Source organism: Seriola dumerili, unplaced genomic scaffold (genome assembly GCF_002260705.1).
Source record: "Seriola dumerili isolate Sdu_G_001 unplaced genomic scaffold, Sdu_1.0 BDQW01000018.1, whole genome shotgun sequence".
Lineage (NCBI taxonomy): Eukaryota > Metazoa > Chordata > Actinopteri > Carangiformes > Carangidae > Seriola > Seriola dumerili.
Genome location: NW_019174273.1, coordinates 3,691,486 through 3,705,935, shown reverse-complemented (window position 1 = coordinate 3,705,935; position 14,450 = coordinate 3,691,486). Strand labels below are relative to the sequence as shown.

The 14,450-nt window shown below is 42.7% G+C and overlaps 1 protein-coding gene across 1 annotated transcript; it reads right to left on the bottom strand.

Moving 5' to 3' along the window:
• Positions 1–540: 540 nt before the first annotated feature.
• On the bottom strand, positions 541–10,719 carry LOC111233312 (NLR family CARD domain-containing protein 3-like). The gene is made up of 10 exons (XM_022761096.1): positions 10,598–10,719; positions 10,137–10,241; positions 7,505–7,583; positions 7,132–7,360; positions 4,963–6,766; positions 4,679–4,852; positions 3,392–3,565; positions 2,369–2,542; positions 2,074–2,120; positions 541–1,956 (listed from the first exon to the last, which is right to left on the bottom strand). Exons 3-10 carry the CDS (start codon positions 7,505–7,507, stop codon positions 1,397–1,399), a joined length of 3,165 nt encoding a protein of 1,054 aa, XP_022616817.1. The 5' UTR covers positions 7,508–7,583; positions 10,137–10,241; positions 10,598–10,719; the 3' UTR covers positions 541–1,396.
• Positions 10,720–14,450: the final 3,731 nt, after the last annotated feature.

Below are 14,450 nucleotides of genomic sequence, written 5' to 3'. Positions count from 1 at the left end.
TCGCTGCAATAAACATGTTTTTATGTCTTTGTTATTCACTGCAAACTAATCAGGATCGGCTCATTAAAAATAAAAATGATTGAATATGAGGATTCATACAGTCATTTCACTTTGAATTTGATCCTAATAAAAAGTGTGACTCCTTTTGGACACATATCAGTGTAATGTAGTGTTGTAGTGGGTCAGAATGACAACTACTAATAGTATTTCTCCATCAGTCCACATAAATGTGAGTGTCAGCACAAATATTTGTATTAATATAAAGAGTGTTATATTGAGACAGCTACAGTTACTCACTAGACTGTAGTGATAGATCACTCATATTCACATCTATTCTGATTCTATTTCTGCTCCTTCTCTCTTCTATTTCACATCAACACCAATGTTACTGTTGAACTGATGAGTGTTTACTGCCCCCAGATGGTCACAGTGGGGAACTGCAACTACACTACATCATGACGTCTCAACCTGGGGAAACACTGTAAAAAATGAGAGCGAAGAGTGGAGTGTCAAAATGGGATTTAATATAAAAGACCAGCACATACACTGTAAGAACAGAAAATGAAAACAAGAGAACGAAGAATGGACTGTTAAAATAAAAGACCATGAGATACAGCATGGACATGTACTTTCATAATAAAAGACCAGAACACATACTAGAAGACCATAGACAGCGTTGAATAGCCAGTTGACATAAAAGTCTATGAGGGACAATGTATAATAACAATAGGGCTGTTAAAACAGATGACTGATTCACTGTAAAAATGACACCAAAGGATAGAATGTTAAAACAGATGAAAACATAAACAACATGACAACCTGGTTATACAGTAACCAGCAAAGTATACAGTCAAGTATTATTGCAGCCAGTGAGTTCTCTGCAAAACTTCAAAAACAGGGTGAAAAACAGGTATACACTGTAAAAATGAAAACAATGTAGTTTCAAAACTTCAAACAATTTTTTTAAATCTTCATTGCAACTTCTTCTTTTAGTAAAATTTCAGCTGCTTGTGGTTCAATCCCATAACCCATCTTTTCTAAGTCTTTTTCTTGGTGTTGACTTTTAAAACTGGTAGAATTGAGCCTCAAACTCTTCAGGGTAGTCAGGATCTTTCCATCATTTCTAAAGTCTTTTGAGTCTTTTCTTTGGGTTGGTGATCAAACACACAACCTTTAAATATCTCATGACTTTGAGGGTGTGAGAGACTTCTAGAGTCATCAATCACCTCAAGCCTGTTGGACAAAGTCAATGTTGACCTCATTTTCAACTTTTTCAACTTTTCAGTCTTTCCTCTGGACAGAAACCTTCAACACTGAGAACATCAGGTCCGTTTTCATTGATACAGACAGTGTTCAACAGTGAGAAAGTTTCTCTAATAGGACGAGATTCTCTCTGCTACACTGAACACAGAGACACTGAGGCACCAGGCCACAAGACTGCAAACCCAGGATACAGAGGTTCAGTGAATGTGGTGTTGAAGGTGTGGAGGTGGATCAGTGAGTCAGAGGAGACTCTGTAGAAAGACAGAGTGCCAGCAGGACAGTCCACATACACTGCTACTCTCTTAGAGACAGAAGAGGAGTTGGAGTAAGAGGAGGAAGAGGAAAAGGAGGGGATAGATGTTTCTCTGTTATTGTGCCAGACAGAGTAACCATGAACATCAGAGCAGCTCAGGCTCCAGGACTGATTGTTTTTTCCAGACACACATTCTTTACTGTCTCCTCTCCTTTTGATTCTTCTGTAACTCACTGATATATAAACGTCTTCGCTCCATTCAACCTCCCAGTAACAGCGACCAGTCAGACCATCTCTACACAGCAGCTGAGGCCAGTCAAATCTGTCCAGATGATCAGGATATGACTGATCCTCCTCCACACGTGTTGCCTTCCTGTTGTTGTCAGACAATTTTATCCTTCTGTTCACTGTGTTTGTGTCAAGCGTGAGTTCACAGGAATCTGATGGAGAGAACAAGACACAGCTGCAGTTATTGATCATCTGATCATTTATTGACAGTTTTATGATGTCTCATGACATCAGTGATGTGACATGAATCAAATTAAAAACACACTTACACTTCCTCAGACCTGGTCTCAACCATCGGACTCCACTAGGCTCCACCCTGAAAGGAGGAGGGGGGTCAGAGCAGCACATTATCTTTCAGCATGCAGACACTGACATTACATGGCTCTCATACACAAACTGTTTTATTATTGTGTTCAAATGTGGGCTTGTAAATATGGATGTACATTCAAGAGGGTCTGGAATCCTTATCTTATGTAGAGATCTGTAATCAGCTGTGGCAGAGAAAATGTTTCAGCTCTTCCTCCTCTATCAGACTATCTGTGTCTGCAGATGGCCTCTCCATACCTGAGAGTCTCCAGTCTCCAGCGTGGATCCTCCTGTCCAGCCGACAACAACTTCAATCCTGAGTGTCCTGGATGATTATAGCTCAGGTCCAGCTCTCTCAGATGGGAGGGGTTGGATCTCAGAGCTGAGGCCAGAGAAGCACAGCCTTCCTCTGTGATCAGACAGCCTGACAGACTGAAGACACACAAAACAACATATGCTTAAGTGTGGGTACTCCAGTTCCGATGATGGGCATGATTTTCTGGAGGTCTGTGATTGAGGAAGTCCTGCTGGAGGTCGTTACAAAGGTTAGAAGGCCTGTTCTCAGGAATAAAGAGGCAGGTGGAGGGGGGTACTCCTTGACATGCTTTCCCAGGATAGAGAGTCTGTCCTAAAGCATGAATGGTCCGGGTACAGGAATGAGAGCCTGTTCTTGGGCATGGAGGCCCCTGATGGAGGGGGACTCCCTGGAAGTCGTTACCTGGGTAGGAAGCCTGTCCTGGGGTATGAAGGGTCCGCTGGAGGGAGGGTCTTAATCAAGGTCTCTAGCTGGGTTAGGGGGCTTGTCTGTGGGCACGGAGATTCCAAACACCTTCTACAGTACACTTTTGACAACAGCTTTGCAAGATGTGAAGAAGCGGGTGTCACAAGGTTTTGATAGAAAATATCTTGTGATTTTGGTTTCTCGATGTGCCTCTTGCAAAGCTAGCACAACAACATTATTGAATTTATGCAAATGACACGCAAATATAACCTTTTGGAAAAAGAGAAACAGCACCTGTTTGGTCGCCAGGGTAGACTACCCCCATTCTCAGGTAAAGGTTCATACCAAAATTTCTATCTAGTTTTCTTGACTGACCAACATCCAACCCATAGACTTTGACTCTAACTGTTGTCATGACTAGATTTGCCATGGCCCATTTTATTATTATTATTATTATTATTATCTCAAAATCCTCATGGAAATTCTCAGTGCTCTAATTTGACTATCTAACTAACCAGATTTTATAGGATCGTCAGTTAAACGGGTTCATGAATTCTGACCTGAGAGTTTCCAGTGTACAGAGTGGACTCTCCAGTCCACCAGACAGGAGCTTCACCCCTGAATCCCGCAGGTCATTGTTACTCAGGTCCACATCTCTCAGACTAGAGGACTGGGAGTTAAGAACTGAGGAAAGAGCTTCACAGCTTCTCTCTGAGAGGTTACAGCCACTCAGTCTGAAAGGGAAATAATGAAAAAGACAAATATCATCTGTGTTGAAAGGACAGGACATATGTCCCCTTCCGACACACTCACATACACAAGTAAATTGGCATTGCTGGCAAGGTCTGTGGATTTTCCCACCTGTAATGCATAGTGCGCACTTGCCTTGATGCAAGCTGTGGTCTGTTGTTTGATGTTATCAAGACATTTCTTTAATCTGCCTACTTGTGGTATCATTTGACAGGGGTCACTGTAGTGATGTGCGCAGCGCATTAATTCGCTCAACCCCTCCTTGCCTCGCTTTCGCTTTAATGCAGGTCTGAACAGGGCCATATACAGCTAAGCTCATGAGCCCCATGCAGTTTGCCAACCGAGCCGACTGAGGTGTGGAGGACCCCATAGCCACCCTCCTGGATAAAGTATATGGTCATCTAGACCAGTAGTTCTCAAACTTTTCAAATCACAAATCCCTAGAATAATCAGGTAGGTATTTGTGACCCAGCACTATATGCTTCCAAGTTGTTTAATACTTTGTGGTGTCTAAATATTTTTGGAATAAGTTTTCTCTGAACCCCACCGCTAAGTAATTAGGTATTGGAATGGTGAAATGAGTAAGCTAAATTATGAGCGCATGTATAGGTGCGGCAATGTCCATAGTACTGAAACAGAGTGGAGGAGAACAATAGACAGAACACGTCACTTAGTTTGGTTTCCAAGCCTGCTTGCTTCAGAGGTTGTAAAAAGAACTTTCAGCCCAAATTCCATTATTCCGGCATTGTAACAATCCACATGGACAGTCAACGAGAGACGGAGAGACAGAGTTTTGTACGTCATCAGATCATATTAGTATTCTGCCTGGTGTCAGCTGGTTTAGGCCCTTTATCTGTGTGCTGTTCTAATATTCTCTGTGCTCACAGTAGTATATACAGTATTTTAATACAGCCAGAGAGACGTGTGCCTGTCAGAGGGCAGTATGGGCAACTGTCTTTTATGGAAAGTAGCTAAAAATTGTGCAAAACGTCGCTAGATCTGTAAAATCTTCTCAGTGACTCCTAGAACTCCACAGGCCTCTGTCAAGTCCGAATTTTTTGACTTGACAAATATCTCCAGCACTAACTTCATCTCACCTGAGAGTTTCCAGTTTACAGACTGGATTCTTCAGTCCACCAGACAGCAGCTCCACTCCTGGATCCTGCAAGTTGTTGTTACTCAGGTCCAGGACTCTTAGACTAGAGGACTGGGAGCTGAGAACTGATGACAGAGCTTCACAGCTTCTCTCTGAGAGGTTACAGCCACTCAGTCTGAAGAGATGACAATAAGAAATTAAAGAGGAAAGCAGTGTATTTTCTCTAGTGTTGAAAAGATAGGTCTTTTTATAATGATGAACAAATCCAACTATCTATACACTTACAGAGCTTTCTTGGAGGCTTTGACCACTGGCAGCAGCCTCAGAAGAGCCTCCTCTGAAGCAGAGTATTTCTTGAGGTCAAACACGTCCAGATCTTTTTCTGATGACAGTAAGATGAAGACCAGAGCTGACCATTGAGCAGGAGAGAGTTTATCTGTGGAGAGGCTACCTGCTCCCAGGTACTGTTGGATCTGCTCCACTAGAGAACGATCATTCAGTTCATTGAGACAATGGAACAGGTTGATGCTTTTCTCTACAGAGGGAGTCTCTTTGATCTTCTTCTTGATGCACTGGACTGTTTCCTGATTGGTCTCTGAGTCACTTCCCCTCTCCATCAGCAGGCCTAGTAGGAGAGTCTGATTGGTCTGCAGTGAAAGACCCAGGAGAAAACGGAGGAACAAGTCCAGGTGTCCATTTGGACTCTGAAATGCCTCGTCCACAGCTCTCTGGTAGAAGAGTATCTCTGTAGATTCAACTTTTCTTCTTTCAGAATTCTGGGAGGTTGATTTATTTTCTGACAGCAGATTGACTCCAGAGTTGATGAAGGTCAGATGAACATGAAGAGCAGCCAAAAACTCCTGAACACTCAGATGGATGAAGCAGAACACCTTGTCCTCGTACAGGCCTCTCTCCTCTTTAAAGATCTGTGTGAACACTCCTGAGTACACTGAGGCTGCTCTGATATCGATGCCACACTCTGTCAGGTCTGATTCATAGAAGATCAGGTTTCCTTTCTGCAGCTGCTCAAAAGCCAGTTTTCCAAGAGACTCAGTCATGTTCCTGGTCTCTGGACTCCAGTGTGCATCTGTCTCAGCTCCTCCATCATACTTAATGTTCTTCAGTTTGGTCTGAACCACCAGGAAGTGGATGTACAGCTCAGTCAGGGTCTTGGGCAGCTCTCCTCCCTCTCTGGTTTTCAACACCTCCTTCAGAACTGTAGCAGTGATCCAGCAGAAGACTGGGATGTGGCACATGATGTGGAGGCTTCGTGATGTCTTGATGTGGGAGATGATCCTGCTGGCCTGCTCCTCATCTCTGAACCTCTTCCTGAAGTACTCCTCCTTCTGTGGGTCAGTGAACCCTCTGACCTCTGTCACCATGTCAACACACTCAGGAGGGATCTGATTGGCTGCCGCAGGTCGTGTGGTTATCCAGAGGCGAGCAGAGGGAAGCAGGTTCCCCCTGATGAGGTTTGTCAGCAGTACGTCCACTGAGGTGGACTCTGTAACATCAGTCAGGATCTCAGTGTTGTGGAAGTCCAGAGGAGGTCTACACTCATCCAGACCGTCAAAGATGAACACAACCTGGAACTGATCAAACCTGCAGATTCCTGCTTCTTTGGTTTCAGTAAAGAAGTGATGAACAAGTTCCACCAAGCTGAACTTTTTCTCTTTCAGCACATTCAGCTCTCTGAAGGTGAATGGAAATGTGAACTGTATGTCCTGGTTGGCTTTGTCTTCAGCCCAGTCCAGAGTGAACTTCTGTGTTAAGACTGTTTTCCCAATGCCAGCCACTCCCTTTGTCATCACTGTTCTGATTGGTTCATCTCTTCCAAGTGATGTTTTAAAGATGTCTTGACATCTAATGGTTGTTTCTGGTCTGACTGGTTTCCTGGATGCTGTTTCAATCTCTCTGACCTCATGTTCATTATTGACCTCTCCATTCCCTCCCTCTGTGATGTAGAGCTCTGTGTAGATCTGATTCAGAAGGGTTGGGTTTCCTGCTTTAGCGATCCCCTCAAACACACACTGGAACTTCTTCTTCAGAGTAGATTTGAGTTTGTGTTGACACGCTGGAGCAGGAGTTCCTGAGTGAACACACAAGAAACAATATCAATGATTTTAGAAGTGATTTATAAAGTTCAACCCAACTGGTCGAGGCAGACAGCTGCAGCGAGTTTTCCTCCCCACTGTCACCAAGCGCTGCTCATTGTGGGAACTGTTGGGTTTCTCTCTCTAATATTGTATGGTCTTGACCATACATTGTTAAGTGCCTTGACATAATGTTTGTCATGATTTTGCGTTATACAAATAAAATTAAATTGAATTAAAGAAAATATGATCATTTAATTCCCTTAAAGAGTACATATATAAACATATTTCCCTTCCTCTCTTGAGATGTTAGTAAATATCTCACTTCTCTATCATGTTGAATCTTTAAAAATCCTCTTACTGTTCTGCAGACAGTCAGCCAGCTCCCACTGCTTCATTCTCCTCAGAAAGTTCACTGTGATCTTCAGAAATGCCTCTGTGCTGCTCCTCCTCTGCTCCTCATCCTCACCACCCATCACCTCCTCATCCTCCCTCTCACTCTCTAAGCAATCTGGGAAATCTGGACTCAGAAGCTTCTGGATCTTCTTCAGCTCGTTCTTCACAAAAGTGACCATGTTCTCCTCCAGCAGCTGGAACAGAAAACTATATGAATGACACCATCAAACTAAAACCTGGACCCAAACATCAGATCCATGTTGTCCAATCCACTAGTCTAAAAAGCGCAGCATGGAGGTTATTGTGAACAGAACAGATGTTGTTGTACATGTACAGACCATAAATATGGAGTCTAGGTGTCTTTGATGCTGCTGGGCAGACTGACCACTGCGAACCTCTGAGCTCTCCTGGTCCACTCTGTGGAGGAATCATGAAAAGTCAAGTTGGAACTCTGCTTCTACATATAAAAATATAATTGTCTATGTGATTGTATGCAGAGAAGGGTGATATGGGTAACTGTACATTGCAGGGGCTCACAGAAGAGCTGGCATGCAAACATCCAAAATCTCAACAACTTGTAGTGCTGACCTGAGCGTCAGCAAGCTGATTAGTTGACACAATATCCTGCCGCAAGGTTTTCACTCTTTTTCTTTCAGAGTTTGTACATAGTTACATATCAGAATAATACCACCACAACTATTCTTCTGGCTGACCAGCCCCCCTGTAGTAAAGAGAGGCACTTGAAAGACTATGAAATTGGCTTCATAAGAAAGCAACATGATCAAGAACTGCCACCTCTGCCCACACAAAGGTAAGACGTTTCAGTCAGCAGTTCTTCATCCTGGGATCAGTTCAAGCTTTGAGAGAGACAGTCAATCATGTGTAGTCAGCAGCTTTGTCAATGGTAAGGAAGCTTAGAAAAACTGAACAAGATGTGGAAGAGGCCAAGCTCTTTCCTTCTTTACTTCAGTAGAAACACTCTGACTGAGTGAGTTCTAGACTCTCTCAGATGCCTCCCTCTTCTCATTCACTTGATGCCAAGCTTTCCGGTGCCCCTCATCCTTCAAAAACAGAGCACCAGGTATGCCCACAATGTCTCTGGCAGCTGCCAAATATGTCTTCAATCCCTGTCTCCACCGCTATTGCCGCATCCAGTTCCAGCCAGGGTTAGGGGGCCTTACTTCTCCCAAGTCCAGCATACTGAAGCGTCCCTTCAGCAGCAGAGTGGGTCTTGGTCTCACCACCTCAGAGCACTTTCTCCACAACAACCAGAACAGGTCCCTCCTCCACAATCTGGTATCAGGTCAAACTTAACGGAACTGTTTCTTCCTCTTTTGGGATCCCAAAGCCATGTCTCCCATACTTTCACTCTGGTAAGGTGAGTGACTACCTTCTCATGAAAATGCTAATGGCATGCTTAATAATCAGCCCCATCTTTCTGAGCAGAGTAAGCATCTGAAACATCGCAATGCTTACAAACTTGCCATAGCTTATGTTTATGATTACCAACCATATACTTCGGCTATCAGAGCATTAGAGTCAAGATACGGTCAACCACATCAACTTATCCAGAGTGAAATTGCCTTATCATCAACTCTCAAACATTGAAGAGTGGAGATGTTGATATCTTTGAGGACTTCTCTTTATCTGTCCACTTCTTGGTTGGTTTTCTCAAATCTATGGAGGGAAGTAATGGGATTGAAAGGCAATGTATTTCACATTGCTCAGCAAATTACTATGACTCCATCACTGAACACTGCTTGCATGAGTTCAACAGACTTACATTCTGGAAAACCTCTCAATAAGACTGTAGGCCAAAGCACATGCACGACGCCTGGCCCAGAGAGCAGCTCAGAACTCTGCAGACACTGTCAGGAAAGAGGTCATGAGGAACTGGTCTACGCAACCCCCAAAGAGAATGCCAGACAGGCCACAATGTAAAGCTAAGGAGTCTCAACCAAATATGGTAACCACTACCTCGAACCCAAACTGAACAGTGCTGGGACAGTTGAGTTGATAAAAGAAAGTGTGTGTTGTTGGAAATGTTTTAGGACTTTTTTCCAGATGTGTGAGCCTTGTAACTGATAAAGCCTTGTACAGCCTGCAACAGGATCCCTCTCAACAATTCTCCATGATACCATTTCCTCAACTGACAGCACATGCACGATGGTCAGCACCCCAGCTCCACAATTTTATCTTGACCATCCCAACCTCAAGTCATCTTAAAGGTTGTCCCAGTCGTGCTCTATAGCAATGAGAATGAACTTTATACATATGCCATTCTGGATGATGGCTCTGAACTATCAATCATCCAGCTGTCAAACATCAAGACCTTAAGGAGGACCCCGAGGTCCTCAGTATCAAAACCGTTAGACAAGATGTTCTCCAAGTGAAAGGAGCCACAGTAATGTTCCAAAAATCTCCACCTGACTCCTGTCAACAAAGTATCAGTTAAAGAATGCATTCACTGCTGATCAGCTCGGTCTGTTGGAATATTCCTGTCCAGCAGCTGCCCTACAAGTGTGTTTCCCCCATCTCAAGGGTTTACCCTTACCTCAGCTCAACAAACTTTAGCCACTGGCTCTTATTGGATCTGACCAACCTCATCTTGGCATTCCCACCAAACCTGTGCACACTTGCCCTCCGGGTGCCTCCTCTGGAGACTGTATAGCCCTTGGAGGGCTATGCAAGAGTCTTTAGAGCTGAATCTGCCCACCACACAAGGGCCACGGTTGTGGCAATTGGATTTCTTTCCATATTGGAATGAGACACCGTGGAGAACTATCAACTGGCCTGAATGTGTTTTACAGTAGTTTTGTTAAACTTCTGCACCCTAGGCCTATGCACCCAGTGAGCAATTTTTAAAAACAGATATGGGAACATTAATGACAAGGAACATACACATTTAGTAAACCTCTGCAAACAAAAATTTAAACTTTAATCAGTAATACAATGTTTGTAACAGTTTACCTCTCTGCAGCAAAGGAATGTCGTCCTTTGAAATTAATGAGGCAATCATTGGACCAGTCACTCTTCACAGACACAGAGGTGGGTTCAGGTTTTTCCAGTTTCCTCCTGAGAGACACAGGATATAATCTAATCTAATAATGAACTGCATCCATAACACAGTGAAAAAATGTACTCTGGTTAATTTAAGAAACCAGTGTCTTTGCTGTTTCGTCCTGCCATCCAATACAAGTGTGTTTTTTCACCACTGAATAGTCATATTGTTTTACATGCACTCCAGAGTGGATCAATGTGAAAAGATGCAAGTGAGGGAAATGTGGATTTAAGAGAATTGAGATGTACCACGTTTTATACTCATGTAGTCAAAAACTGTTCAAAAACTGAGTGTGTGGAGAGAAACACATATTTAATAAATCTTCTCTGAACAAACAGCTATCAGCATTATAATGTTAGTAACAGCTTACTTCTTTGCAGCAGAGGGTTGTCCTCCTTTAAAATCAATGTAGCGTTCATTTGACTTGTCACTCTTGAAGGACACACAGCTGGATTCAGGTCCAGAATCAGGTCCAGGTCCAGCAGAGTCTGGTCTGTGCTGCTGCTCTGGCCTTCAACACAACACACACAGAGGTCTGAGTGTGAACAACGATGGAGAAGTGATCTGACTGCAGATCTCTGACATGGAGAAGAGTCATGGACGGTTAGGGATCCTGATCTCACCTCTGAGCTCTGGTCTGGCTCTCATGTTCCCCACACAGAGTGGTTTTAGAGGGAGGGGCTCCCTCCTCTCTGTCCTCACACTGATCCATGCTGCTGAGTTCACATCCACATCAGCTCACACACACTTTCTACCTTCATGTGGAGAGAAACACACATTATTCATCTGCACATCCACTGAAATTTACATAATTTCTCCTGTAAAAATATCAGCTGCTCCTCCACGGACTGGCTCTTCTTCTCTGTTTTACATAGAGGAAGCTGACATCAGCTGGTGTACTTCTACTATCACTCCACTAGATGGCGTCATGAAGCTGCAGTGAAGTGAAGAGCAGCACCGCAAACAGGGTCATGGACAAGCATTAACACCCACTGACACATAGAATGACTGAGATCCACTAAGTTTATCTGACACAGTCTCTGTGTCTACAAGCATCCCTGTGAAATATGACTTGACGAAACAAGCTGCAGCTGGTTATTTCACACACAACTGGGACTGAATTCATTTCAAATGTCAGAATTTCAAAGATTTCAAATCATCCATTCAAGTTTCTCAGTCTGAAATAATGTCTTCAAATGTCTTGTTTTGTCAGACCAACAATCAAAAACCCAAAATATTAAGTTTACAATCAAATGAATGTTTTTTTTTTTTACATTTCTGCTTGATGCGATTTTCTGAATGATTATAAAAATACCTACAGATTATTTTATGCTGATCGAACAACTGTAGTTCCAGACTTTACAGTTACAGTTCTGAGATCTCTGACAATAACAGCACAATAACTTCTGCTAAAGTTTCTACTGTAACTCAGGTAACGACAGGTGTTAATGAGTAAAACGTTAAAAAAAACTGCTCACATTACCTTCAGAGGAGAGAAGAAACTGCGTCCCTTCAAAGTGAAACTAAACAACAAGGAAAAGCCCAGAGAAGTCTGTGAGTGAGGGGGCGTGTCGGAGGGAGAAAAACTGCCGGGAAAATAAGACGTAAAATAAAGATCAGCAAATTCACACAGAAGTAAATGTTTAAGAACATGTTCATTTGTAGTTTGACTTTGTTTAGAGACAAAAACGTCTTGAAATAACTTAACGCCTGGAAACTGCAAACTTCTGTTTCAGAAGCAGGTTTAGGGAAAGTTAAAAAAAAGAAAATCCGACTTACAAAGTGGTTTATCACCCGCACTGTTTGTTCCAACTGCAACAGCAGCTATTGATTACTGATCAACTGAGTTCTAATGCAACTAATATCACCATTAACTGTGAAGTTATGATTATGTGGCTTCCTCTGGTGGTGAAAAGATAAACTGCACGATATCAGTTCAATTCAGTAGTACCTGCTGTACCGGAGGCTGCAGCGCCACCAGTGGCGGATCTAGAAAATTTTACATGAGGTGGCAAGAGATATTGGCAGGGTGGCATGGGAGGACGGTACGTGGGAATCCCCATATATGTGTAAATGGATTCAACAAAAGATCCACAAAAACACGTTTAAACTATGTTTTGTTATATCATGTCCTGTATCAATACACTCCCCATGTGATTGTAGTTTCTACAACGAAATTCAGTTTGGCACTGTTCACTTATTTCTTTATCTCTTCATTCTGTGGCCTTCTCCTGCTCTGACTCTCCTGAACATTGAACATTGAATAATATTCTGTATATAGGGGAGTGTATGATACAGGACATGATATAACAAACATAGTTTAAAACGTGTTTTTGTGGATTCTTTTGTTGAATCCATTTACACATATATGGGGATTCCCACGTACCGTCCTCCATGCCACCGTCTGCCATATCTCTTGCCACCTCATGCTAAAATTTTCTTAGATCCGCCACTGGTGGCGCTGCAGCCTCCGGTACAGCAGGTAACTACTGAATTGAACTGATATCGTGGCAGTTTATCTTTTCACCACCAAGAGGAAGCCACATAATCATAACTTCACAGTTATGGTGATATTAGTTGCATTAGAACTCAGTTGATCAGTAATCATTAGCTGCTGTTGCAGTTGGAACAAACAGTGCGGGTGATAAACCACTTTGTAAGTCGGATTTTTTTTTTTTTTTTTACTTCCCTAAACCTGCTTCTGAAACAGAAGTTTGCAGTTTCCAGGCGTTAAGTTGTTTTCAAGAACGTTTTTGTCTCTAAACAAAGTCAAACTACAAATGAAATGTTCTTAAACATTTACTTCTGTGTGAATTTGCTGATCTTTATTTTACCGTCTTATTTTTCCCGGCAGTTTTTCTCCCTCCGACACCGCCCCTCACTCACACACTTCTCTGGGCGTTTCCTTGTTGTTTAGTTTCACTTTGAAGGACGCAGTTTCTTCTCCTCCTCTGAAGGTAATGTGAGCAGTTTTTTTTTAACGTTTTTACTTCATTAACACCTGTCGTTACCTGAGTTACAGTAGAAACTTTAGCAGAAGTTATTGTGCTGTTATTGTCAGAGATCTCAGAACTGTAACTGTAAAGTCTGGACCGAAATTACTCGCTAATCAGCATAAAATAATCTGTAGGTATTTTTATAATCATTCAGAAAATCGCATCAAGCAGAAAATGTAAAAAAAAAACAACATTTCATCTTGATTGTTAAACTTAATATTTTGGGTTTTTGATTGTTGGTCTGACAAAACAAGACATTTGAAAGACATTATTTCAGACTGAGAAACTTGAATGGATGATTTGAAATCTTTGAAATTCTGACATTTGAAATGAATTCAGTCCCAGTTGTGTGTGAAGTAACCAGCTGCAGCTTGTTTCCGTCAAGTCATATTTCACAGGGATGCTTGTTAGACACAGAGACTGTGTCAGATAAACTTAGTGGATCTCAGTCATTCTGTGTGTCAGGGGTGTTAATGCTTTGTCCATGATCCCTGTTTGCGGTGCTGGCTCTTCACTTCACTGCAGCTTCATGACGCCATCTAGTGGAGTGATAGTAAGAAGTACACCAGCTGATGTCAGCTTCCTCTATGTAAAAACAGAGAAGAAGAGCCAGTTCCGTGGAGGAGCAGCTGATATTTTTACAAGGAGAAATTATGTAAAATTTCAGTGGATGTGCAGATGAATAATGTGTGTTTCTCTCGCACATGAAGGTGAGAAAGTGTGTGTGAAGCTGATGTGGATGTGAACTCAGCAGCATGGATCAGTGTGAGGACAGAGAGGAGGAGCACCCTCCCTCTAAAACCACTTCTGTGTGGGGAACATGAGAGCCAGACCAGAGCTCAGAGGTGAAGATCAGGATCCCTAACCGTCCATGACTTCTTCTCATGTCAGAGATCTGCAGTCAGATCACTTCTCCATCGTTTTCACACTCAGAGCTCTGTGTGTGTTGTGTTGAAGGCCGAGCAGCAGCACAGACCAGACTTCTGCTGGACCTGGACCTGATTCTGGACCTGAATCCAGCTGTGTGTCCTTCAAGAGTGACAAGTCAAATGAACGCTACATTGATTTTAAAGGAGGACAACCCTCTGCTGGCAAAGAAGTAAGCTGTACTAACATTATAATGCTGATAGCTGTTGTTCAGAGAGATTTTATTAAATATGTGTTTCTCTCCACACTACTCTAAGTTTTGTGAACAGTTTTTGACTACAATTGAGTATAAAAACGTGG